Genomic DNA, 26,760 nt, shown 5'->3' on the forward strand with positions numbered 1-26,760 from the left:
CTTCAGCGGGGTGGTTTGATTAGAAATATATTACCGCAGACTTGAATTGTAACAAGCGGAATCTGATCCCTCCTCCCTCCTCTTCCCCCCCCCCCCCCCCCAGGTCTGGTACAAATGACTTTTGGGGCTGCTGCAGTTTATTCACCTTATATACCGTTTGGCTTTGAATACACTTTTTAAAAAGCCCAAGTGCCAGGGAGGGAGTGGCGTGTGAGTCTGATCATGCGTTGAGGAAGGGGAGCTAGTCCTGTGTAGCCCACGTGTGACCGCTTATGACTCTGGAATGTCAGCCCATGTGTACAGCAGCGCCTACCCTTCTCCTAACCCCATTCTCTTCCTGGCCCTCGGTTAAATCTGCTGCCCCGAGGGCACGGACAAACAGTGTTCTCTGGCAAGGACTTTTTTGCCACAAACTGTAAGCCTTCCACCACCATAAGGTGTGATCTACGGGTCGTTTACAGTAAAATAAAGCTGGCTGTAAAGCAGGTGATCAGGCAGGGATTTCCCGTTCTATTTATATGTATATCTGTATATAAAAACGATTAGGCGCTGTACTTTTCCCACGTGTCACTGTGTCTAGGTAAACCCCCAGCGGCCCGCTCCGCTTCAGTGCAGCCCCCGCGCTCGTCTGTATCCCTCAGTCCGTCCAACCTCTGTAAGACTCCGCCCCCAACCTCTTCGCCCCCCCCCCCGCCCCCCCCCGCCCCATCTGACAGCTCTTCAGTCCTATAAGTTCCTGCTTTCGCTCAGTTTGGTTGTTTCATATCTTTTTTAACCATTTGAGAAAACAGGCTGCCTCCTGCACTGAGCGGCTGGGTGAAAGAGGTAAGAGACCGATCATCCCCAATGATAATTGGGCGGGGGAATTGGGCATTTCTTTGCTTATTTAAGCTGGTAGTGATCTGATCCTGTTCTGGGAGTGTAGTACATTGAATGAGCATTATCTGCCAAACTCTCCCCCTCACTTTGCTTTACACGGTAGCTTTCTCAAGAGAAAACTCTTCAACCCATATGCTCACCCCGTTAGCCCCAGAGCGATTGCTGTCTGGGATCTCAGAAGTTAGAAATGGACATAACTTAGTAGAGCTGTCCCTCAGACAGGATAGAGTGCCTGCCAGAGGATGTATTAAGCTAGCATTACAGTTGATCATGGGCATTTAGTGAGAATGTTGCATAAAATGAATTCAGTTGCAACAGGTCGGATGCGGGGCGGGCGGGGGGCTTGCTGTTGTAGACAAAGTTACAGAATTTCTTGTTTGTAAAATGATACATTCTAAAAGCCTGTCTGGAGTGAATGATCCTACATTTGCCCTTTGGGGGTGGTGGGGGAGAAAGACTAGCCTTGCCCCCCCCCATCTCTAATTCTGTGATTCTAGGAGAACAAGGGTTACTCCAGCACTTGTAATTAAGCAAATTTATATATTCATTTGTTTCTCTCTCTCTCTCTATTGAAAAAAGTGTGTGTGTGTAATAAAAATAATATTTTTCAATCCTTAAATTAACGTAACCCTGGCCCTCGCTAGAACCTGGTAGGCGATCACACATTTCGATCTCCGGCCCCTACCCTCCTTGTCTGCTTTCCAGCAGCAGCCCTCGAGTCTTGCAAGACACAGATTTTTCTGACTGTGCTATTATTTTGGAAAGGGAGGAAAAATAAAAGTTTGGGGAGGATTCTATTAAGTTACATTTTTTTCCCTGTCATTTTCTTTTCCTTCCTGGCTTTTAAAAATTATTTTTAGTTAATATCTAAACCAGGCCAGCGGGGCAGCTCTGGGTTAAAACACGCGCCTGGCCTCACGCCGTGGTCTAATAGGAGGCTGGTGAGCGTGCTGCTGCCCTTCAGACTCTGTAACACACCTGTCCTCACTGCTACTGGGAGTCCTAGGCTGTGCCGGGAGTCCCAGGCTGTGCCAGGAGCCTGCTGGCACTGCAGGGCCTGGCTGGCTTCAGTGGGAGCCGGAGAGGGCGGCATGAGATTCCTGTCCCTTAACCCCGGGCTCCGGACGGAACCCAATTCGCTCTCTTTTCGTAAATGTTACTATAAGGCTTTTACTGCTGGGTCACCAACGGGGAAGCGGAGGTGGAACCGGTCCGTGCTCTGCCCGGCCATCTCTCCGAGGGCTGAAATAGTCTTTAGCGCTATGAGATCAGACTGACCTTTTCCGCTCTCTGTCCCAGGGTGGGTCGGTCAGACCCACCCCCACCAGCTGCGTGGAAATGATGTTCACTAGAACAATTTAGTGATGGAACAGTCCCAGGCTCGGCAGCAGCCGTGCACTAGTGGGTGGGTGCAATTACCAAACACTTGGCCACCGCGTAGAAGTCAGAAGGGAAACTGCAAACTGCAAAGCTAGGGAGCGCCACACACACTTACAGCTACACATGGTGTCTGTGTGCGTCTTTGTGTGTCAAAATGCATCACACCTACATTTTCCCGGTCGACTCATAACTTGTGTGAATTTCCTTCACTTAGGATCTTTCCAGTCGATATCCAATTCTAGATCTGTTCAGTACATGCGTCTGTGTACAGGCGTCTTGCATTTGTGTCTATGCAGATTATTACACACCCTTAAAGTTCAGCAGCTTACTTGTATGAGGGGTAAGCTTAGAGCCTGCTCGGTCTGTTCCAACTTTTAGGTATAGGTATTAGTATAGGCTTGTATTGCTTGTGAATATTATAGATACACGCATGTAGAATATATTACGTCCTCCATGTATGGTTTTGAAACGTACCTTCTTGTGCGGACTCGTGAATTAGCATCATATGTATGCATACACCGTGTGTGTGTATTTATGAGGACAATATATGTATACACACACGCACTCTTAGAGATCATAGGCGCTATTTATAACTATTTGTGGTTGAGGTTTTCAAAGCAGTGCGGGGGGGGGTAGTATTTACATATGAAGACAGGTGTATACACGAACACATGCCCAGCTATACTCTCAGTATCTGTTTCATAAACACACACACACACAGGCGCGGGAGGAGCAGGTAGAGAGAAATACAGTGTCTGTCGAGGCACGTGGAGTCGCTGTCTCTCCCCGTGCCCAGGAGCAGCCCATCCATGCAGCCAGGGCGCAGTAGCTCTCAGGGCCGGGGCCTGGCCGACTCACCCCGCCGGGAAGAGGCTCTCGCTGGGCCCCCTTGCTGCTGTGCAGCGGGGAGAGGAACTTTCTCCCGTTCCCCTCCCAGGCTCGAGCCCCGTCGCAAAGTTAAGCAGCCCGGGCCGGCCCACGCCTGAGGCTGCAGCTAGCGGGGTGGCGTTTAATAGCGGGCGTCTCTCTCCTCTCCTCTCCCCCCGGCCCCCTTCCCCTCCGTAAGCTGGTGCCCGGGCGTGTGCAGCGAGTGCGTGGCATGAACCTGGAGAGCAGCGAGTGCGGGATGAGCTCGGTGAGCTGCGGCAACGGGAAGCTCCGCCAGTGGCTGATTGACCAGATCGACAGCGGCAAGTACCCGGGCCTGGTGTGGGAGAACGACGAGAAGAGCATCTTCCGCATCCCCTGGAAGCACGCCGGCAAGCAGGACTACAACCGCGAGGAGGATGCCGCCCTCTTCAAGGTAGGGGGCGGCCAAGGGCCACTCACCCGCCCCCTGGGCGTGTCTCTTGCCGTCCTGCAGCCCCGACCCCCCTGGTCGGTGGGAGACAGGAGGCATCGAGTCCTTAGCAAGAAGAGGGCGGGGGGGGGGGGGCAGGATCTCCCCTTGGCAGGACGTGGCCCCGAACAACGACCCGAGCTGAGCCGCTGGGGATCCTGCTCTCCAGCCAGCCAGGACCCACCGAGGCCCCATCCCGCACCGTTGAAGCCAATGAGAGTTTTGCCCTTGACTTCGGCAGGCGCAAGTCTGTCTTTTTCAAGCGCATTGGTTGCTGGTTGTTGCCTGGAGCGAGGCTGTGCAGTTTCTCCCAGAATTAATGCAGTTAATTGCTTTCCTCAGCAAGCCCTCTCGGTTTTGGTTTTGTTTTATTTTAACGACAGGGTTGCCCGCGTCCATATGGAACACTTCCCCCCTCCTTCCTTCTCCAGCTGTAATCATAAACCTTTGTATGGTTAGAGAACAGTTATTTGTGCATTCATCCAGTCACTTTTCTTCTCTCTCTTACTATTTTATCTTGCCTTTGATATTGTTTTTATTACCTTATCAAGAAACCACCTCGCATATACTTTAGCATAAACCCATAGGGAATAAATTCCCCACTCGATTGCAATTTCAGCTTTTGTGATTGTCTACCTAGAGCTTGATTTTTTTTTCTTTTTCTTTTTGAACATTTGAAATGTTTTCAGGCTTGGGCTCTTTTTAAAGGAAAGTTCAGAGAGGGCATTGATAAACCAGATCCCCCAACTTGGAAGACAAGGCTGCGGTGTGCTTTGAACAAGAGCAATGACTTTGAAGAACTGGTTGAGAGAAGCCAGCTGGATATTTCTGATCCATATAAAGTGTACCGAATAGTTCCAGAAGGAGCTAAAAAAGGTAGGCCATCGTAGGTTTTATATCCATTTAAAGTCTCATTTTCCAGTGTGCAAAAACTGAAGAGATGGCCAATGTGCTGTCACTCATGTCATGTATAATCATACAGTCACTCATGTCAGACTTGGTAGCAATCAATACAATAAACAAGATGTGCAGTACTCAAGTACGTCTTATTTGGATAAATTTCCCTTTGACTTACATTGGAGGTTTTGCCTGAAAAAGAACGATGGGAGTCTGAATCGTAGCATTTGAAAAAATACCCCTTTGTTGGAGGTACAGGCATGCAGTATGTAAATTACTGGAGGGATTAACCTTGGCTGTACAGCCTCTATTTCAATTTTAAATAAAGTGATGCCTGTCTTAAGCAACCACTCAAGAGACAGGCAAAAATACGTTTGCTTAATGGACTTCAAATAAAGGTGGAGCAGACCTGAACTCATTAAGAGCCAGATTGTGCTGGACTACTTCAGGGGTGAGCAAGGTTAGCGGAGTGCATTATCATCCCTAGCCCTCTTTGCCTCTACATAGGAGTCAAGTACGGTCACAGTCCTGGCACTCCCCTGTGCTCCTATTTTCCTAGAAGCCCCAGACCCTCAAGATACCCCAAAAAGGGCACACAGCAGGCACATCCCTCCTATGCACTGGCCATCAGAGCTGGATGGAAATATGCTGCACCCCTTGAAGGGATGTGAGCGGCAGGTGTTCTTCCTTCATGCACTGGGAAGCTCTGGGAGACAGAATTCCTCCCAAAGGTCCCTCTGCACCACTCCCTCTGTAGGCCAGTATCTATGAAGCACAATCAAGCCCCGTGTTTGGGGGTGGTGTAGGATGGTCTCTTAAGAGAGGAGATTGCTTATTAAGGATGGTCTTTTGTACAGGTTTCTCTGCAGTAGATCATTTTCAGGTTTATTTAAGATTATTTCAGGTTTATTTAGTAACTTTGTTTTAATCCTTATCACGTATGTAGGAGCAAAACAACTCAGCCTAGAGGATCAACAGATAATGATGAACCATCCATACACAATGACTTCTCCTTACACTTCACTACAGGCTCAGGTACAGATCAGTCATGTGTTATTTTTTAGCTTGTTTGTTGGGTGTCGATTGAGCTAATTTTTGCAAGACCATATTATACTACAAGTCTTTCTATTTTGGTCTACCACCATTTAGTTCTGCTTGGAAAAAGACTTTTTTTTTATAAGAAACCGAGAAATCTGGAAGCAATGTTTTTATCACGTGAAACTACAGGGCAGCTGATCCATCTGGGATTTTTTAAAATGTGAATTACAGCTCTGTTTTGTTAGATTTTTTTTGTAAAAATGGATGTATTGCCCTAGTATTTCTGGTGCCAGAAATTAAACATATGATGAAACAGTTCTTCTACAGTAATGTTTTGCAACATGCTCCAGTTGCCTATTATAATTTTGTCATGTTTATAGTTTACACTAATGGTGACATGCAGCTCATTTGAAAGCCTTCTCCTTTTGGCAAAATATCATCCAGGTGGTCTAAATGGTGCTTTGATCTACAAGAGATATGGGAGAACAAATAACAAAAGGTCTCCTGCAGAACTAAGGAAACTTTCTAATATGAGAGATTATGTGAAAGGCAGCATCAATTCTGATTACAGCCAAATAAAATAATGTCTCATTAAACTGAACAGGTGTCAAACTACATGGTACCTCATGAACGTAACTGGAGAGATTTTGCCCCAGAGCAGCCACACCCTGACATCCCCTACCAATGCCAAAGTGTTCCTTTTGCAGCTCGTAGTCACCATTGGCAAGGTCCTGCTTGTGAAAACGGTAAGAACATCTCCCTGGATATCAATTGCTCTCTAATCTAAAGAGACAATATGTGACCATCATAGAAGGACTACAGATTTCATATTTATTATTCATGGCTTCAGTGGCATTGGTATGGATGGCTTGATTTTCAGAAGTTCTGAGCATCCTTCAGTGACAGCTGCAGGTGATCAGCACCTGTCATCTATATTGACACTTATTTTATTTTATTCTTTTATTTGTTTTACTGTAGTGCTTAGGAGCCTTAGTCATCACCATAGTATCTCATATTGCCAACCCCAAGCGTTCAAAAATTGAGTCACCCCCCCACAAATGATTTATAAATGACTATGTATAGATAATTTTTTTATTTGTCTTCTGATTTTTGAGTCTTTATGGTTCACATTTTTCACGTTTTTCTTCATCATCACATAGGTTAGAAACGTACTTCCCCCCCTTAAATGAAAGCTGATATTCTCACGTAGTCATAGCATTCCAGGATCGGAGGCTTTGTGAACTGTACTAAGTATTGATAGAGTTGGCAGCACCGAATCTGAGCACCTGAAAAACATGCAGAGTAGGGAAGTCTTTACCTTATGTGGGGAACTGAGGTACACAGAGATTAAGTGACTTGTTCCATGGTGACATAGGAGGTCTGTAGAAGAGCTGGACATTGAGCCCGGGTTTCCTGTGTTGCAGTCTAATGCCTTATTCACATGACCATCCATTGTGCCGTGTATGGCTGCAGGCTCAGACTCTCAAGGGATATATGCTCATTTCAGTACGCAGGGATTTGCTCCATAAGTTCAGGTCCCCACATATCCATATGAGAATAATCTTGTAAAAAGTAGAAATCCTTAGTCCAAGATGAGATAAGGAAGGAATACTTAAAGCGCACAGGGTATTAGAACTACAAAATATAGTCCTTTAATGGTTCAAGTGCAATGAAATAAACTTCTGTTTACATTTGTCTATTGTCAGCTGAACACTCTACATTTAGACAAGTGAGCTATTTAGTTGAAATTTTATAAAATTCTGCCCTGATTTACACCCCATGCAACAGTTACTTCAATGGGGTAGTGAATGTAGGTTTTGGTCCTTATGATCTATTGAACTTATGCTGAATAGAAACACTAATTTTGAAGTGAACGGTGTCATAAACTCTTAGATACTATGGTAAAGACTGCTCTAGAAAATGCTAAGATAGAGAATAAAAGAAACACAGCATTTTCTAATACTAGAAAGAAGACTATAACTATAATTCTTCTCTGGAAAATTTATCTGTTGATTACCTGATAGAATCTTAGCATATACAGATTTAAAAAAATCACTGATATTTTTGCTTTGTTTTTTGTTAGTAACCATGAACATTATGTCAAGCTTTAGTAATAATATTGCTTTTCCTGGTTTCAATTTCATTCCTTCATCCCCCAGTCTTATGCTTATCATTACAGCTGTTCTTTAAAAGTCACTGCTCCAAAGCATCATTTTCCCCGCATTGTATCCCGGGTCAGCGGGCATTCTGAAGACACAAGAAATACAGGGCCTTCTATCTTTGTGGCTTAAAAGAAAATGAGTCAATCCCCAATGCAGCAAAGCATTTAAACCCATGCTTAATGGTCCAATGGGATGTCAGCATATGCTTAAAGTTAAGCACATGCTTAAGTGTTTGCTTGTATAGGGATGGATGTAAACAAATTGTCAAGTGTTTTCCTGTCTCAGGGTCTAAGTGCTGCATTAAGCTTGTATCAGAGAATTGGACAATAGTGGTTTACTCACTGGATTGTCTTGTTTGTCAACAGTCACTCAGGTATGCCCTTGGCACAGGTTAAAAAGTGAATTAGCTTTGCGAAGAGTCAAATCTGTCTATGGGAAAGAATAGTGTATCTTACTTGCATCATAAATATTGTGTTTATGGCCCTTTGAAATCAATGCTAAGATTCCTGTTGACTTCAAGGGACTTTGGACAGGTGTTATCACATTTCAGTTTGCCTCAATATTATCTCACTCACAGGAAGGGATAGCTCGGGAAAGGACGAATGTTGACTATAATATTAAAACTCTTAATACTCTACTGCAGGAGAATCTCTTTCCCCTACAATTGCCTTCTTTCTTTAACACCATTAAAGACATAATGACTGAATATTTGAGTTGCCTTTGATAAAACTCCTTAACACCTGTGAGAATGAGTGAATTATTTTTCATCAGCCTTCAAGAACACCATTATCTAGTTAAAATGCAGATTATTTCTATGGGAGAATAATATGCACTGATATGGTTAGGTAAAAGAACAACACTTAAAAGATCCAAATAAGAAAAATCTAGATAACATCTTGAGTGGATAAAATATTTTGGTCAAGGGGAAGTTTATTTTATAGAGCTGAAGCTCAGAAACTCTCACATGCATAGCTGTGAACTCTAACTTTGCTCTTGGATTTTAGATAGCTAGATATCATTTGACTTTTTTTTGTGAAAACAGGTTGTCAGGTGACTGGAACCTTTTATGCTTGTGCACCATCTGAGTCACAGACTCCTGGGATCCCAATAGAGCCAAGCATAAGGTCTGGTGAAGCTCTTGCACTATCAGGTAAGTCTATAACACCAGGCTTTCATGGTGAACCATCCAGGAGGCTTTCCTTATAACTTTCCAAGTAAATGTTTTCTCACTGTTTATAGGGACTTCTTTTGTGAGTGCAAGTGACATTTCCTTTCCAAATGACTTCTGTGCATATACACTTAGGCCTCAATTCAGCAAGATTTTTAAGCACTTGAGTAGTCCTCACTGAAATCTGTAACTCAGGTTAAGATCAATGGGACCATTCATGTGCTTAAAGTTACACATGCTTAAATACTTTGCTCTTTCAAGCAAATTCTTGGGTGCTCCTCAATGAGTCATCAGATAGGACAACTGCTGACAGGTGAAGCAGATTCTTCTTTAGCTCACCACACAGCCATATTGCTTTTGGATTCAGGGGTCTAGTGGTTTTTTGGTTTTTTTTAACCTGGACTGTATCCTTTCTGAAAAATTCTATTTGTTTGTTCAACGTTTTGTCCTATGGATACTTTTCTGTCTTCTCTGTTGACTGCATCAGGATTTGCATCATTTATTTATTCTTGATAAAATAAAACCTCTTGGTACATTGGTAATGACACTTTCACTCTCTGAAAATAAATCTGTTCAGCCAGTTTGCAGTTGTTCAGACTCAAGGGTGGCTTTTTTATTTTATTCCTTATGTGGAAATGTAGGAGCTAGTTTGGTTTTTAAACTAACAATGGAAATTATCTGGAGAAATTGACAATGCAATGTTAAGGGGAGAGACTTGGCTGGCAAATGGCAGGCAGAGTTAAACACATGCCTAAGTGCCCTTCCTGAGCAGGGCTGCTGTTCCGAAGTTGGTCTATTTGCACAGCCCTGCACCAGTGCTGTGCAGGATCAATCCCTTAACAATCACTCTCCTGTGTCGAGTGACCACTTTAAAACTATGCCTAAGATTTCAAATATAATTTTGTCTGTGTTTCAGCCAAAGACCACTTCTACTAGGCAACTGATTGCATTTTTGCAAGTCTTGTGGGTAGTTGCTTAACATGGTTCTATACGACATCTTGAGAGAAGCATAGCTATTTTCTGATTTATCTAGGAGAACATCCTGAGACTGAGCATTAATTCCAATTAAACCTGTGAAGTACAAACACTTTTTTCCCCATTAATGAAAATATGCAGCTTGCCAGGCATTAATGTCTAGCATATTTTCTGCTCTCTGCATCACCGGCTATGCAGTTCCCACTCCAGGGGCCTCTATTGGTAGAAGCTGGTGTTGGAGTCTGTGCTTCCATATTTCATTATTTCAATTCAATCTATGTTTTTCCCTAAATCAGGGCTAAATTCTGAGAGATGCTGAGTATTAGAAATGATAGGTGCATGGCACCTTGCAAGATCTGGCCCATTGGCCTTAATAGTACTGTGATGTAATGTAAAATACTCACAATATTGAACAGCAGTAATTTTTTTCCAAAATATACTTACAGACTGTCGACTACACATCTGTCTATATTACCGTGAAATACTGGTGAAAGAGATGACGACTTCAAGTCCTGAAGGCTGTAGAATATCTCATGCCCAAAATTATGAGGTCAGCAGCTTGGATCAAGTTATCTTCCCGTATCCAGAAGATAATGGCCAGAGGAAAAACATAGAAAAATTACTGAGCCACTTGGAACGCGGAGTAATACTCTGGATGGCACCTGATGGGCTTTATGCTAAGAGACTTTGTCAAAGCAGGATCTACTGGGATGGACCTCTGGCTTTATGCAGTGACAGGCCAAATAAACTGGAAAGGGAGCAGACCTGCAAACTTTTTGATACTCAGCAATTTTTAGCAGGTAATTTTCAATTTAGGTTACATGTTGTCTATATAAATGTCACCAAATCATTGTCATTGTGGTTCCAGATGGGAACTATTAAAGCGCTCTTTGTACTAAATTACTCCCACCGAAGTGGTTGGGAGATGCAGATGCTCAGCTGCTCTCTGGATGTGGCCGTATATGTAGGTGTTAGAAGAGCACAGTTTAGGAATACTGTTTTATTTGTATATTACCATGGTTAGTTCTGCTTTTGATACACTTATGTGGCTCCCGTTGAAAGTGATAGGAACCACTCATGCTCAACTGAGGACAAGGTAAGGCCTGTGTCACTTTATACTGAGTGGGAGGAGCCCAACAAAATAGTCCTTCGTAAGATTGGATAGTCGATGGGACCACATTCTGATTTTGGATCCACTGGTGTAAATCTTGAGTAACTCCATTGTCTTCAGTTGATTTACTCCAGACTTATGCTGGTGTGAGTCTGAAATCTGACCCAGAGTATTTAAACATGAGCAAGTATTAATCCCAACAGATATTTTTTAAATCTGTGTTTTGGTGTGTGTGTGTGTCTATATTTAGACAAATATTCTGGAAAATATTTGTGGGGTGAATTTATAGACTCTGATTTTCAACAATCATCCTATTAACTAATGGCATAGGGCAAGATTGTAACTTGCCCAACACACCTGCAAAAGTGAGTAAGATGTTTGAAGGCACGCCCTCAACCCGCTGCACTGGTTATTTGGATTGGGGGTAGCAGAATGGAGGGGAAAACAGCCCCACAGGGGATACTCCTGCTCTGGGAAGGGAGTGGATGGAGTCTTGGCTCCAATTTCCAAGGTGCTGACCAGCACTTCTGAGCTAGCACAGAGAGATGAGCAACCTGCTCCAGGGAAAGGGGTGGACGCAGATTACTTCCCCTCCCCTAGAGTAAGGGGAGAAACAGGGCGGCACAATTATATGCTGCCCCTTACTAGGGCTTGCGGCAGAGCTACAGTTGAGCTGTTAAGTTTTAGAGTCTCTCCTCCTGGGCAGAACACCTTACTGCCTTTCAGACCAATATATTGGTATAAATTACAGTTTCGTAGAAAAATAATGCAATGCCTTAAAAAAATAGCCCAAATGAGCCACTGCCTTTATAAGATTTCATTTTCCAGACTTTGATGTGTCATCCTAGCAGAATTATCAAGCATCATATACATTTAAATATACATCTGAAGAGGATATGAAAATTGACAGTTAAAAAGGGGAATTTGAGCTGGATTTATGGGGTTACAACTTCTATTGTATGCTAATTGTAAGATGTATCGTTATGCCTGCAATCATGTGTCTGGAAGTCCCTTTTCCTTTTTCAGATGCCACTTTAAATTAAATCTGGCTCTTCCAAACCATTCACAGGATATGTGGCAGTATCTGTTTAGAAGCCTGTTCCCAAAGGTTAACTTAAGCACAGTTTTCTAAGCTATGTGTTTGCAAATGCATGTGCAAACACGTGTACGATTGCATGCTTAATTTGTGTGCAGTTATCACAACAGTGTGTGCAAATTGGGGTGTAACATGCAGCTAGCCAGGTAACTTCTTAAGTGACTATTTTGCCATGCACACACCATAGCTACACATTAATTTTGGTTAGTGAGCCCAAATCAAGTGTACATTTGGGTGCGGACAGTCAGAAAATCAGACCCTTAGGAGATGGAAACACTCCAGACTTCTACTAAGAGATGCATGTCCCAAAGAATTCACAGAAGGAAGATGCAGAGCCTGGGCTGTGGCCTTTAATTGATACGGCTGTGTATTGGTGCGGGGATATGTCCATATGGGACTCACTGAAAGATTGGGCTTTGTGATTCTGGCATATAGTACAGGGGTGACCACATTCTAATGTCTGGGTTATTTATGGAGAGATCTGAGTGATGACTTTAGCAAACCAGGAGAGAAAGAGAATTTGGAGAAGGCTCAAAGACTGGAATTGGAGAAGGGTATGAAGGGGCATTAAGGAGGCATGCATGAGTGGAGAGTAGGCAGCTGGAGCTAGAATAGAAGGAAATGAGACCTGATTTGGGGAGACATGTGAAAATCTGGCAGTTGAAGTCTGAATTTGACCCAGGAGATGAGAGGGAGCCAGTGGAGCTGTTTGAAGAGCAAAGTGACATGCTCAGAGCAGTGAGAGGACCTCAGGTACATGCTTTCATGCATTTGGAACAGCTGGGATTCTCTGATTCTCTTTCATATTGAAGATCATTTCTGAAACTCTTCATGGGCCAACTCCCTTCTCTATCCAGGGCTATTATGCTGCAATACTTTGAGAATCACTGAGGCTGAGGGCTTGTCTACACTTACTGGGGAATTGAAGCACGATGCGTCGGTGGTCGATTTAGCGGGTCTAGTGAAGACCTGCTAAATTGACCGCAGATTGCGCTCCCATTGACTCCTGTACTCCATCTGAATGAGAAACGCAAGGGGAGTCGATGGGAGAGCGTCTCCCGTCGACATCGCCTTGTGTGGACCCCGCGGTAAGTAGATCTAAGTACATCGACTTCAGCTACATTATTCACATAGCTGAAGTTGCGTAACTTAGATCGATCTCCCCCTGTAGTGTAGACAAGGCCTGAGTAAAATTCTGTGACAGAGGAGAGGTAGGGATGGGGTTCTTTCCCCAGTAGTAACACTGGGACTTATTAATCGGGAATTGCACCGATCCCAGACTCCTCCTTGCCCCCTCTTATGACACCTAAGTGAGTGCAGCGTTGGATGATCATACCAAAGGACTGAAAATCTCCCCCTCTGCTCCTAGCAGGTTGTGAGCGTTTTTAGGGCTTGTTGGAAATAGAGAGAGAACGTTACCTACTTTTTTGTTCAAAGAGAACTGTACTCTATTTGTCATTAATTATTCATTTATTATTCATCATTATAATTTATTATTCAGTTGAACGTAGAGGCCTCAACTGAGACTAGAGCCCCGTTGTGCTGGGCACTTACACAGAGTAAGAAACAGTCCCTGCCCCAAAGAGCATTCAATCGGAATAGAGAAGACAGGCAAATTGTGGAAGAAAGGAAGTGTTGTTATGCCCATTTTACGGATGGGGGATGTCCAGCATGGAGAGATTTTGTGACTTGTCCAAGGTCTCACGGGAACTGAGCCCACATCTCCTGAATCCCAGTATAATACCTTAATCACAAGCCAAGCCTTTCTCTCTGCAAGGTGCTGTCCCCCATCCCAATATTGTGTTAATTTTAAAATATTTTATGATTGATTTCCTTTTGCAAGGTTTCCCAAAAGACACGAACCACATTACAGAGCATTATTAGCTCTTTATAAGTCAATGACATAAAAAAGACCTCATGTAAAGCAAAATGTACTATGGATGTTGAAATAAAGATGTGGTTTTCTTTTTTTTAAATTCAATTAAATATTGTTAATTTTACGGTGCCACTGGCCAATGTATTTTAACCCAAGTGGAGCCCTCTTGTAAATGTCTCCCCCACACATTGCCTATTAATATAAATAATATAAATATTTATATATTTGAGAGGCAGTATTGCCTAGTGACTAGAGCACTGGACTGGAATTCAGGAGACCTGGGTTCTTTTCCTGACTGTGCCACTGTCCTGCTGAGTGACTTTGTACAGGTTACTTCCCCTCTCTGTGCCTCAGTATCCCCATCTGTGAAATGGGGCTAATGATACGGATGTCCTTGGTAAAGCGCTTGGAGGTCTATGGGTTAAATGTGCTGTATAAGACCTTTATGGTGTTGTTATTATTTATTAGAATCAAAGGATGACTATAACCAAATTTGCACTTTGCACATTGCAGCCTTTTGAGATTTTCATTGTATTGTATTATAAATTAACATTTTTGATGATGCTATGTTGTGCCTAAAGAAATCTCAGTGCTTTACAGAGCAATAGAAGGGATGGAATCCTGGCCCTATTGAAGACAATGGTAAGACTCTCACTGACTTCAGTGGGTCCAGAATTTCACCCAAAGTGCCTCCTCTACAGAGTTTACAGTATAAAAATAGACATGACCCAACAAGTGACAGCAGCAGAGAGGGAAAAGGAGGATGAGGGGGGCAATGAAAGGCCACAGATGTCACTGTGTTTGAGCCTGGCCCTTTTCAAAGGGTCTGTCCACACTGCAATCTGAGATGTGATTGCAGCTTGAGTAGTCAGACCCACACTGGCTTTCCCTGTGCTAAAATGCCTAAAAATAACAATGTTGATGTGGTAACGTGGGCTCCAGTGTGGATTATACAAGCATGCTGGGGACCCTGGGGACTTATGTGCATTGCTAGTCCATGCGGCCTCATTCAGACTGCTATTTTTAGCTCTGCTAGTGCGAATATGTCTACCTGCGCTGTAATCACACCTCTGATTGCAATGTAGACATACCTATAGAATAGAGAGCTCACATGAGATCTCTGGGACCCTGGCTCCTGTAGTAGAAGCGAAAAGCAAACCATCCAGAAAATATGTGATCTGAACTAATTACATTCCTGTGGATTCATGACCTGGCGGGGGGCGGGATGGACAGTATACAGGCACTAACATGGTTCTGTCTGGGCCTGCTCCTGCTCCCACTGAAGCCATTGTCTTAAGTGGGAGTAAGATCAAGCCCTTACAAAGGTGTACTAGCGGCATTGCAAGCTAGTCCTGAGATTTGCCATCTACTTTCTAATGAACAATCCATCTTCTGAGGTTCAGTCATCACAAGTAGTGGGCACAGAAGTATAGTCTGAAGTCAGTGTAAACACTTTTGTTACTTAAATTGCTCTCAGTTCTACTCTTAAGGGTGACAGGCTTTCCTGCAACATCTCAGCACCATTGTTTTTGAAAGAAGTCGTGCAATGTGACTTACATAGCATGATCCTTCTGAAATGTATATGTGGATGGGAGAAACTTAAACCGGCAAAGTTCAAAAGTCCTGAAGAATGTTTCCGAAGTTTCTGTTGTTGAGCCAAACACAAGCATGAATCTGAGGAAATCCCAATTGCTGTTTATATGAAATTACTCAAAATGCAATACAAATAGAATAATTGGAGTCTCTTAGCTCTTGAAGGGAGACAGAGTTTTCAGCTATTTGTCCCTTGCTGGTACTTATCTGTGTTCTCTCCCTGATCTGTGGCAAAGTCTCCAAGATCCTTGATGCTGGTATCTCTCCTTTCTCTCAGACTCGCTTTCCCTTTGCTAGACCCTGTCATTACTTTTGCCAGTTGTCCAATAGAACCTCTTCATTGCTCCTGTAGTCTGCTGTTCTGCTCCAAGGTCCTTCACTACTAACTCTGGAACTCAGCCATTGATGGTGAGGATTTTCTGAACATATCTTTTCTGTCTTCAGAATTGCAAGCTTTTGCCCACCATGGACGTCCATTGCCTAGATTCCAGGTTGCTCTGTGTTTTGGAGAGGAATTTCCAGACCCACAAAGGCAGAGGAAGCTAATTACAGCCCACGTAAGTATGATTTGTTTAATTTCTTAGTTTAAAATGAAGAGTATGTGAATCTGACAGGCAGCCTTCTCTTCCTCTCATCAGTAAGCTGTGGGGGAGGCAGTATAGTCTAGTGGCTAGGGCACTGGACTGGGAGACCTGGGTTCAGTTCCCTGCTCTGCCATTAGCCCGCTGGCAAATCATATCCCGCCCTGTGCCTTAGTTTCCCCATCTGTAAAAAATGGAGATAAGAAGACTGACCTCCTTTGTAAAGCGCTTTGCGATCTACTGACGAAAGCACTTGAGAGGCGCGATTACGACTATTAGCTAAATGGAACAGTTTGACTAGTGTCAGCCATGTGACACTAGTAAGCAGGGCCTTGCATAGAATATTATTGCATGACTGCCAGAGCTGGTGCATAATTGTGGATTCTTTTAAAATTGCCACATAAATATGCTGCAGCATCTAAGCTTTCTCAGAGATACCCCCTCCCCTTTCGCCCCTCCTAGCCTCAGGTGTCTGCACCGCAAAATGCCATAGCAGACTGAGGCAGTCTTTACTGCTTGGGTTACTCTTGCTTCACCTCTTGGCGGCTGTCTTCGTAACCCTGGGCCTTGACTATACTGCATACTTTTACATTCATTTCCCTGCAGTAGTGCAGCTGCACCAGTGTAAGCAATAGTGGAGGCTGGGATCAGCTGCTTTCCAAAACCCGAGCTCCACAAAGGAGATGTACCCATGGTCTCCCTGTCCATGCTAGAGGCAGGGTTTAGTTTATTGCCATTCTCTCCGAAGTGGGAGAATATTGGTGTTTAATTTTGTAAGTCATCCAGATGCTAAGGTGATGGGCCAGAGATTTTTGTAATAAAATAATTACCTTCCCTTTACAAATTATGTAACTTCCTTACCACTATCTGCCTGCAACGCATTGCCCTGTGGTTCCCCTGGATAGAGGATTACAGCTTCCAAGTTCAGTTTGCTGTCCTCCCCAGACATCCTCTGTTGGAATGAATGTTCCCATGGTCAGGTTAGCTTTTTCTTTCTTTCAGAGATCCTCTAACTCTAACACATGCGCCCCCAACCCAGACATCAGTCCTGCATCTTTAGATTGCTGGGGAGTATTGAGCCAGGAATACAATGGCGTAATTATTCGAGCAAAGATCAGAGATATCATTGGACCTCAAGCCTCCTCATTTCCTGCTTAGGCCCCCAACAGTACAAATTCTCTCCTACATCTCCACCATCCATAACACCTCCCACTTCCCAGCTACTCCCTCTCTCCTCCCATCTGCTTTCCAAATTTCTGGCCCCCCTTCAAAGTACCCTTTCCCCACAGCCCTCCTCTCCTCAAACATATTCTCTCCCTCCGCCCACAAAGACTCTCCTCTGAGCCTGTGCCCACTGCCCCCACCCCCACCCCCACCTTCCCGCTCCCATAACTCTCAGTGAGTTTGGTCTCTCCTCCAGCGCTCTGCCTCAAACCTGACCCTGGTTATGCTGGCTGGCAGCTTAATCTCTTCTCTGGAATTGGCTCAGCCCCTGCCTTGGGTCCCCCTGTTCTGCACTTGGAACTGATGGGGGATGGGGAGGGTGGGAACTGAACAGGCTTCATAGAGCCTGCCCAGCAGAGGCCCAGAACAGCCCCTCGCAGCAGGCGGTTACACCTGCAGTTGCTTCCTTCCTGTCCAGCTGACCAGTCCAACAGCTTATGAGGGGAAGTGGCGAGAGATTGCTGAATTGCTACAGTAAGCATCAGCCTCAAACTCCTGTCCCTTCCTCCACTGCTGATGTCAGCTGAAAGCTAGGGAGGACATGTTCTTCCCCCTGCCACCCACACACCTTTCCTCCATAAAGTGATGTCCGTGCAGGGCTGCGTCTAAATGTTTAGAGGATCTCGGATCTTTTCTCAGAACATATTTGTTCCCCATTTATAAGTCTCAAGTTTTTATATCCTAGGAGTCAAAGTTAAGTATTTAACTAAGGCACTGTGCAAAGCTGGGGCCCCTTGGGGCTAGTGAGACAAGCGAAATGAGTCGAGCCGCTCAAACACTTCACAAAAGCTTGGCCCTATTAAACCAGTGCAGTGCTGAACAGATACAGTTAGGGATGAATGGACATACAATAACATTTAAATTTAGAAATGTTAGACTTGGACTCAGAATAAGGGACTGATTTTTAAAGTTAAGCATGTGAAACTGGGCCCGCATTTGGCCGTGCCTAATTTAGCCATGGAAATATGGGCACACACAAATCAGGCGTCACATGTACATATGGACTAGCTGACAGGGGACATTTGCAAACGCATGCTTTATGCAATGGGTATTTGTCAGCAAAAACTGCAGCTCGCTCTAAGAATCTGGAGTTGAAGTAAAGGCAGAGCTCAATGAGAACAGAGTGCATTTTCTTTCCATTTTGGTATGTGGAACTGTTTTATTTTGGCTTGTTTTAAACATCTTTTTATTGTTGAGTAAATAGCTAATACGAACAATATGGAACATGCTATCACGCTTCAATAACATTTTTATCTGTTGTTAAGGTTGAGCCAATGTTTGCAAGGCAGCTGTATTACTTTGCTCAACAAAACAGTGGACATTTTCTGAGAGGCTATGATTTACCAGAACATGTCACTAGTCCAGAGGATTACCACAGATCTATTCGCCATTCCTCCATTCAAGAATAATCTCCTCAGAAGGAGTGTGTTTAAGGCTTTGTAAAGATGATGCATATTGGAAGAACAGAGCTGGATCACATCTTGGGGATCCAAATCACAGCTGGATTTATTCAGGAAAACAAAGTCTCAGAGATTGGAAAATGAACCAGAACAACAATATCGTACAATAGAAACTATGGGGCTTCAAGATTTGGATGGTACATCTCACATAGATTCCGCGGTTGCTGGGGATAACTGTGAAAACTGACAAAATGTTTGATATGTTTACATTGTTTAAACGTTCTCCATGGTTTGAGGATGACTTCTTGCTGAAGACTTAAATTCAGAGTTTACAATGTTATGATATTTGCAGAGCTATTTATTTGTGATTACAAATCTCAGGGCGGGGAAATATATTGGCAGTATTCCCAGCATGAAGCTGTAGCTACTGTGGGAAAGGTGGCACACAAGTGGCCTAGGCATCCATAAATGATTTGTTGTGAATAGCTACATATGTAAGTGGTTAAGAATTTAGACTGTTAAGTGTGGTAAACTTTTTATGCCTATATTCTTCTATGAAAGTTTCAGTGTGTATTTTTTTTAAAAAATCCAATCCTAATGAGATATATATTTTTATGCCTGACATTTCTCTTCACAGTGAATTTTGTTATTATCACTGCTGTTAGTAGATTGATACCCATAAAAGCACTTAGAAGAGTTATCTAGATGGCGTATTTGGGGTAGTACATTGTGAAGGGTGGCCATTTAATGTTGGAGAGTCAGCAAGCAACTGATGCTTCTCTCTAACAATCTCTAGATCTGGGAGTTTTTGCTGTCTGTGTGGCAGGTGGGATCATTGACTTGAATTCTAGACCATAGAATAAAACAGGTTTCTGAGAAAATGACTGTAATCTTTGATAATTATTCTTTCGTATATGATTATATTTTGGTGGTCATTCTCACTGGCACATATATGTAACATGAAATAGATTTCCAAGGTACATTTGTATAGATATGGTAAATATTCACAGAAAGAGTCATTGACTTACACAAGGTCAAGTTCTGCTTTTGGCTGTGCACCTACAGCTCCCTTCCTTGTGTACGGAAGTCAGTGGGAGCCAGGTGTCCAAAGAAGAGCAGACTTTGGCCCATAGTATCAGTAGAGCTGGGAATATCTATCCTAACTTTTTGTTTTAAAAAGTAAAAAAAAAAAAAAAAAAAAAAAAAAAAAAGTAAATTTCCTAAAATTATACTAACTCTTAATGCTGGGGTGTTGATTATTTGCTTGCATATGCAAATGAACTTGGAACTCCTTTGTATGACAGAGAGAGAGAGATCTGTCAATATTGGGATGTGTGTGTGAAATTCTACAGTCTATGTTATGCAGGAGGTCAGACTAGATGGTCATAATGGTCTGTTCTAGCCTTAAAAATCTGTGAATTTATATTTCTCATGCCAGAAAGATCCTCTCCACGGTTAGAAATACACTTTGTTTGAATTTCTAGCTAGAACAAAATTGTATATGGTCTGACAGCAGACTCACATTCTAGGGAACTTTATACATCTTAAAGATGCATACTATTTTGGGATATAATATCCCCCCTTTTCTCCCCTCCCATAAGGCCAGTTTATCAGTTCATTATGTTTCAATGTTCTTCCTTACTTGAAATATCTTTCCTGACTTACGTGTTCTTAGGGGAATACTCTATCTCACAGACATTCAAATCTCTGCATTAGTCAGCCTCCAACCCTTTTTAATTTGCACACTTCTATGTATATTTTAGTCCAGTGAAGCATGCAGAACTTCAGATGAAATCAATGGGACTTTTTTGTGCAGGACTGAAGAAATGAACTGATGTACAGTATTGGACGTGGTTTTAACTTTTCCTAATAGTCATTGCTTCACTTGTTGAGCGTCTCCGCACACATCTCAGAATCAAGTCCTGGACCCCACCAGTTCAGCTTTGTAGATCAGATGTGTTGTTTTCTGAGGTGGGGTTAGTTCTTAAGGGCCTAATCCTGCATTGCCATCTCCGGCAAGAGGCCCAGTTAAGTCAGTGGGAGGTTTGTTTATGTAAAGATTGCAGGAACAGACCACAAGAAAGGAAGTCTGAAATATGAAAACATTCAGTGTTAGTTCACTTTGCAAAGCATTGAAAAAGATGTATTTTTTCCTTTGCTGAATTGTAGACGTTGCAGGGAATAAAAATCACTGAGGGCCAGATTCTGCTATTGGATGCCTGGAGCTCCCATCAACTTCAGAATTTGGACCTTGATGTCTTCTATGGCTTATGTGAAATCCTGATTCTTAAAGTCAAGGCATGGTGGTATCTGTTTTCAGTATCACTGCACATTGGAAAGATATTGAACTATTTGTCCAATTCATCAAGTTTGACTTGGAATATGCTATTTTCAGGATGATATTACTAAATTCCTTCGGGAAAATACAAGAGGTTGTAAGTTAGTTATGTTGGCCTTTGACCTCGCTCCCATGGAAATCAATAGTGAAAGTCCCATTGACCTTTAGTGAGAACCAGATGATGCCTTATGGGAGCAAAGAATGGCACTTACTGTTAAGTGATCAGTTTTAATCCTTCTGGAATGTAAGGGGAGTTTCAGATTGTTCCATCAAGAGTATAAAGATCACAGCTTCATAAGCTTCTATGTTTTAGAATAAAGGCTACAGAAACACTGAAAGTTTGTAGATTCATTTACAAATTACATTTATTTTTTGCTGGTAGATATTTTAGGATAGGTTAGTGTCATGTAAGTCTAAAAGCTGATTGTGTTGAACTACTTGTTGTTTGAATGTGGTACCTTCCAGGAAAGCAGCGAATTGCAAGTATAGAATGAGGCAGCTTCTCAAAATATGTTCCAGGTTTTACCCATTATATCCCTGGAGAGAAGAACTTTCCAAACTTACACTGATTTTACCAACACCTTGGTAATGATGGCCAGAATTTCACAGGTTCATTGTAGACAACCTAGCATTGCTGTTATGGTACTGCCCCGATTCAGCTAAGCACGTAAGCTCTTAGTTTGAGCATGTGCTTAAGTCCATTCCTACTCAGCAAAGCATGTACGTGCGTGCCAAATTCTAGTGCTTTCCTGAATTGGGGCCTAAAGATTGAGGTACTGGGGTGTGTGTTTGAGAGAGAGGAGAGGAGTTGTGATAGGACCAAAGGGAGGTGATCAAATTAAACAATAGGAACTGTCCTAGTGGAGTAGTAACAGCGTATGCCATTGTACTCAGTAACCCAAAGCAAGAGGAGAGTCTGCAAACTGTGCAAGAGATCTACGAAGTCTTTTAGGAAGGGGAAACTATCCATCTCTTTGTGTTGCATCTTCTGCCATTCAAAGTCAGAGGTACATTAAGCTTGGCTTTGGAAGGAGCTTTTAACTATACTCCCCTCAGGAGTACGGTACGGTAAAGTTAGCAGCTGTTGAAGAAGAAGGGATTTAAAAAAAAAAAAAGAAAGAAAAGCATCCAATAACAAGTTGCATATGATATCCAGTAGGACTGTCTGTAAATTCTGAACTAATTATGAGTACCCTATTTGTAGTGTAGGAAAGCCTCCAGGTGAAAATTTATTTAACACAAACAAAAAGCCAGAAACATCTATTTTTGAAAAAGAGCAATGAATATCTAGAATGGTACTGTGAATTACATTGTAAATTGATTTTTAAAGACTGTGTTTGACTTATGTGACAACATGCTATTGTTCCAAATAACCAATGGATAAATAAAATGGGGAAAAAACACCCAAAACATTTTCTCTGATTTAAATGTTTTTACCCCGTCACTAATGTGAAAGCATTTGAATTACTTCCTACTTCTGTTAAATTCTGTTTATAGCTTCTGAAGTCTACTTCCTTCCTGGTAGGATTTCAGTGGTATTATATCTCAAGTGTTTTACTTCTAGCAAGACTGATGACAAAGATTGATCCGTGTTTTAAATGGAGTCCATTGTAATTTGTCAATATTGTAATCTCATTCTAATATATAAACGTTGCTACAACTGTCTTTGATCTTTTGTAAGAGCTTCATGTCCAAATCCCAGAAACTATTTGCTTTCTTGAAAAATTGGCTTTGTCTCACTTTAAGTGGTTCAGTCTACTGTTAAAAGCTCATTAACACTTGCGGGGATGTAGGTTAACCAGAAATGAGAAGATATATTTAAGCGAAGTACAGCGTAAGAGGCTTTGTGGAAAAAACACAGGATTCACGTGAAAACCCCCATGCTTTGTACGTATGCTGTTTACATCAGCATTTGTCAGCAAAGTGGAGGTGGGGAAACACCATTCTGATCAGAGAGCTTTGAGGAAAAAGTAAAGCATTCAGTCATGCTGCTGTAGATCATTGTCTCCTTCTAGACCCTAGAGATACCATAAATAATGTGGTTCCTTTTTAATAAGAATAACCTTTTTTTTTTCTTTTGAATTGATTTGTCCTTTCTCAGAAACAATTGTGTGCCATTTGTGTCAATTTTAGCTGGGCTTGGCGTGGGATTTGTGATCACTATGGTATTTTCAGAAGAATTAAATATCTTATCTCCTTCTTATTAAATTTATAGCAGATTTCCATTTCATATTTATTAAGGACTAATTTCTAAAAGAGGTTGTTTGTTTAATTTTAGATGCTGTTGTGGTCAGTGGCATTTAGATTGGATCCAAGAAAAAAGTAGTTTAAATACCCTTTTTTATATGCTGGCTGTTGGGGAATTATCAGGCAGCATAGTAACAAGCTAAAAGAGATTTCGATTTTAAAGGGGTTCAGACTGAAGTTTAAAATGCCTTTAAATTACAAAGGGATGAATATATCATTTACACATGCGTGTAAGAAAGGGTAGAAATTGGCCCCCAGTGTGCAAATACAGAAAACTGGAGGCTTAGGTTTTCTGAAGTGACATCAAGAAGGAAGTAACATGGTATCTTAAAATAGCAATTCCTTGATGTGCCCCATAGGCTAAACATCTGAAAATCTGAAAAACACTCTGGTGTAGGATTTAAATGATTACATGGTGAATTGGCACCTGTTTTTGATAATCAAGTAGACAGATCATATCTGAGTCCAGAAACAGGTAAGAAATCTTGGCTCTGATCCTGTTTGTGGTGCCACTGCTTTTCACTTCACTTCTGGCAGTTTGTGATCGTAAAGCTGGTGTAGGTTCCAGGAGTGTTGGAACAATTTCCATAGTGGGGCTGCTGAGAGCCATTGAACCAAACTGTAAACCTTGTAGATGATGGAAACCATTTCAAGCCACTTCGTTCCAGCACCCCTGTAGGCAATCATGGGAGGATCACCCCAGTGCTGGAGGAATCTTCCAGTGCCATAGAGCATATGGGGTTTGGCCAGGTGAAAAGGGACTTGGCCAAGTTTTCCTTATGTCCCTGGATCTTATGAACCCTACTGTTACTGGCTACTATGTAGGCCCCATAAGCCAATTGGAAACTGGTGTAACTGAGAGCAGCCTTCAGGTTGCTCTGAGATAGAGTAGGGGATCAGCCCGACACACAGATGGCTTGGGATTGAAGGAGTAAAAAAGCCAACTTTGCGCAAATCCCCGTGTGCTGTGCACACTTCAGCCACAGCTGAGGGTCTGAGTCCTTGTCACTTACTCTGGTGGTTTATATGCTTAGATTATGTAGCTGGACAGAATTGTGATGAAACACAGAGCATCTTTTTGCAAATACATTTTTATTCTCTATCATTGATTGCACAACATGACGAGCCTATGTGCCTAGTCATGTCAAGAGAAAACTCCTGCCAGCTCTTTTATGATGTTGTCTGTTTGCCAAGTGATAGCAGAATTTGGAGCTTTGCAGTAGGTTAGCTGAAGTTAGTTTCACAGACTCACAGTACCATTTCTTCTTCTATCTTTATTCACAAAATCTGCACAAATCCTGTCCCTTGAGCAGAGATGACAAAAATACCAAGACAATTTCATTTGCAGAAACCCCAGATTTTACATCTGTGTCCCATCCTGTAGCTGGGAAACAACTTCCTTTCTGACTATTGGTGTCTCTGTTCTGCAGTCCCCTGACAGTCCAGGTGTGATTGCTGCAGCAAATCCTTAGGGGAGTCCTTTGGGTAAAACTCCCTCTGTTTAACCCTTTCTATGGAGACTTTCATATGCAATACTTACATTGTTCACACATGTATTTCATGGCTGTCTTTACCATAAGCAATGGCGCAAAACATCACTGCTCACAAAACATTGCTCCTTTGCACTTTATTAATTGTGGCCAAGTTTTCAAATCTGGGTGCCTAAAATGAAACAGCTAAAGGAACGGCCTGATTGTCAGAGATGCCAAACTTCAACATCTTCCATTAACTTCTACTAGAATTGTGGGTGCTCTGTGCTTCTGAATGCAGGCCACTTGTTTAGGCACCCAGGTTGGAACTTGGGTTATATGCTATCTTTAGTCTCCATGCTCAACTCCTACTCATATTAATGGGGACTGGGCAGTTTTGTGTACTGCTCCGTCCTCTGCTCCTGTTTTTGAAAGTGTCCCCTGGCATCTCAAGTCATCTAAGCAGAAGCCAACCTTTACTCTAGATCTCAGTTCCTTCTGGTATTTATGCCCTCCATCTCCCATCAGATGGCCTAGCACTATTCCTCCATGCAGGATCTGCAAGAAGAGGCAGAGTGTTCCAGCAGTTAAGGCAGTGGTGAGTGACTCAGGAGACCTGCATTCTAGTCTTAACTTAGCCACTGACCTGCTGTGTGAAACTGTGCAAGCCATGTCACCTCTCTGTGTGTTCGTCTCCCATCCAATTTCTGTGTTGTCTATTTAGATTGTAAGCTTTCCAGGGTAGAGGTTCTTTTTTACTATGTAATTGTACAGGCTTAGCGCAGTAGGGCACAGATTTCGATAGGGGCCTCTAGGCACTACCAGAATACCAATAATTATTAGTAATAATTTCTTGGGGCCTGCTGGTTATAATTCTCATTTTCTAATCCATAAAAATGCTCAGCAGGGCCTTCCAAACCATCCATGCTTGGAATTGCCACAGAAACCAAATATGCCACGTATTTCAGGCTTCTCTAACACACTGATTGTTTTTTCTCAATGAGATGACTGAATCAATTCTTTCCTCCACAAGTGGAGGATGAGCATTTCCAGTTTCTAATGATAGTGTAGATAGAATGAGATAAGATCAAATTTCTCTGTCTTCCTCACTTTACTTTAGTTTCAGCTTTTCTTACAGCTCAGGGCTTTGTATCCTCAGAAACCAAAGTTTTGGGTCAGGACTAGCTGCACCTCCAATAAGTCATTTTCATTTCTTCTTTTCATGCATGACCAAGAGCTTCATCACTCTTCATGATTGTCCCCTCCCATGGAAAAAACCCATGGGAGGGATAGAGAGTGAGCTAGAGAGAGAGACTTCAAAAATATGGTGCATTTCTAAATGCAGCGTGGCTGTTGCATCATCCCCTGTTCAATGCGGGGATGGTAGCCTTCTAGATCTGCAAAAGGTCACGGCTACTTTGTGAAACCCTGAGAATTTCAGCCAAACCTGCAGAATTGTTGACATTCTCTGCCAATGGCTTCCCCTCCAGATGGCTACTTGGCTACCCCACTGTGAGGAATCACTACGGTGGTGGTGGTTGTATGGGGACAGTAATGATTGCACCAGAAACACAAAGCTCAATAGCTTGTTGCCAGAATTGAGCTAGCTGTGGAAAAACTGTAAACGAAAAGACAGATTTTTACAGGTTTTCTTTTTTGTTTGTTAGCTTAAAAAAACAAAACCCACCAAATACTTTCCAAATGAAGGCCTGTTCTGACTGAATGTTTTTGACCAGCTCTGTCACAGAGGTTCGCTGTGTCCCAAGGAAACATGTGTAAGGTGGCTGCTCCCCTCCTAATCATCCAGCTGCAGTTCCCCAACATTGTGGTAGCCCTGCAGAGGAATTTCTGTGAGCTCACAAGTAGGAGGAGCATGCAGTGGAGGTGCTACGCCAGGCTGTGCATGTTTCCATTCCCGTCTTGTGCATTTGGGCTTAAGTCCACCTGAAAGGGGGGATGGCATCTAAGATCCTGTTTCTCACCTCAT

At 42.7% G+C, this 26,760-nt stretch overlaps 1 protein-coding gene across 2 annotated transcripts; it reads left to right on the top strand.

Annotated features, from left to right (window-relative positions):
- The first annotated feature begins 749 nt into the window (after positions 1–749).
- IRF4 (interferon regulatory factor 4) lies at positions 750–22,721 on the top strand. Of its 2 annotated transcripts, XM_048839745.2 has the most exons (9): positions 750–825; positions 3,326–3,562; positions 4,288–4,474; positions 5,442–5,530; positions 6,138–6,279; positions 8,738–8,845; positions 10,285–10,638; positions 15,959–16,071; positions 18,585–22,721. In XM_048839745.2, exons 2-9 carry the CDS (start codon positions 3,359–3,361, stop codon positions 18,726–18,728), a joined length of 1,341 nt encoding a protein of 446 aa, XP_048695702.1. In that variant the 5' UTR covers positions 750–825; positions 3,326–3,358; the 3' UTR covers positions 18,729–22,721. The 2 variants fall into 2 exon arrangements, with proteins under 2 accessions (XP_048695702.1, XP_074981504.1); XM_075125403.1 differs by lacking the exon at positions 8,738–8,845.
- Positions 22,722–26,760: the final 4,039 nt, after the last annotated feature.

The sequence above is a fragment of the Caretta caretta genome, chromosome 2 (assembly GCF_965140235.1).
Source record: "Caretta caretta isolate rCarCar2 chromosome 2, rCarCar1.hap1, whole genome shotgun sequence".
NCBI lineage: Eukaryota > Metazoa > Chordata > Testudines > Cheloniidae > Caretta > Caretta caretta.

What these genes read in the sequence shown, in the direction of transcription:
- IRF4 (XM_048839745.2), top strand. Translation starts at nt 3,359, where the DNA reads ATGAACCTGGAGAGCAGCGAGTGCGGGATGAGCTCGGTGAGCTGCGGC. An exon ending in AGGATGCCGCCCTCTTCAAG is followed by an intron (nt 3,563 to 4,287) that starts GTAGGGGGCGGC and finishes AAATGTTTTCAG; the next exon opens with GCTTGGGCTCTTTTTAAAGG. An exon ending in TGAAGCTCTTGCACTATCAG is followed by an intron (nt 8,846 to 10,284) that starts GTAAGTCTATAA and finishes ATATACTTACAG; the next exon opens with ACTGTCGACTACACATCTGT.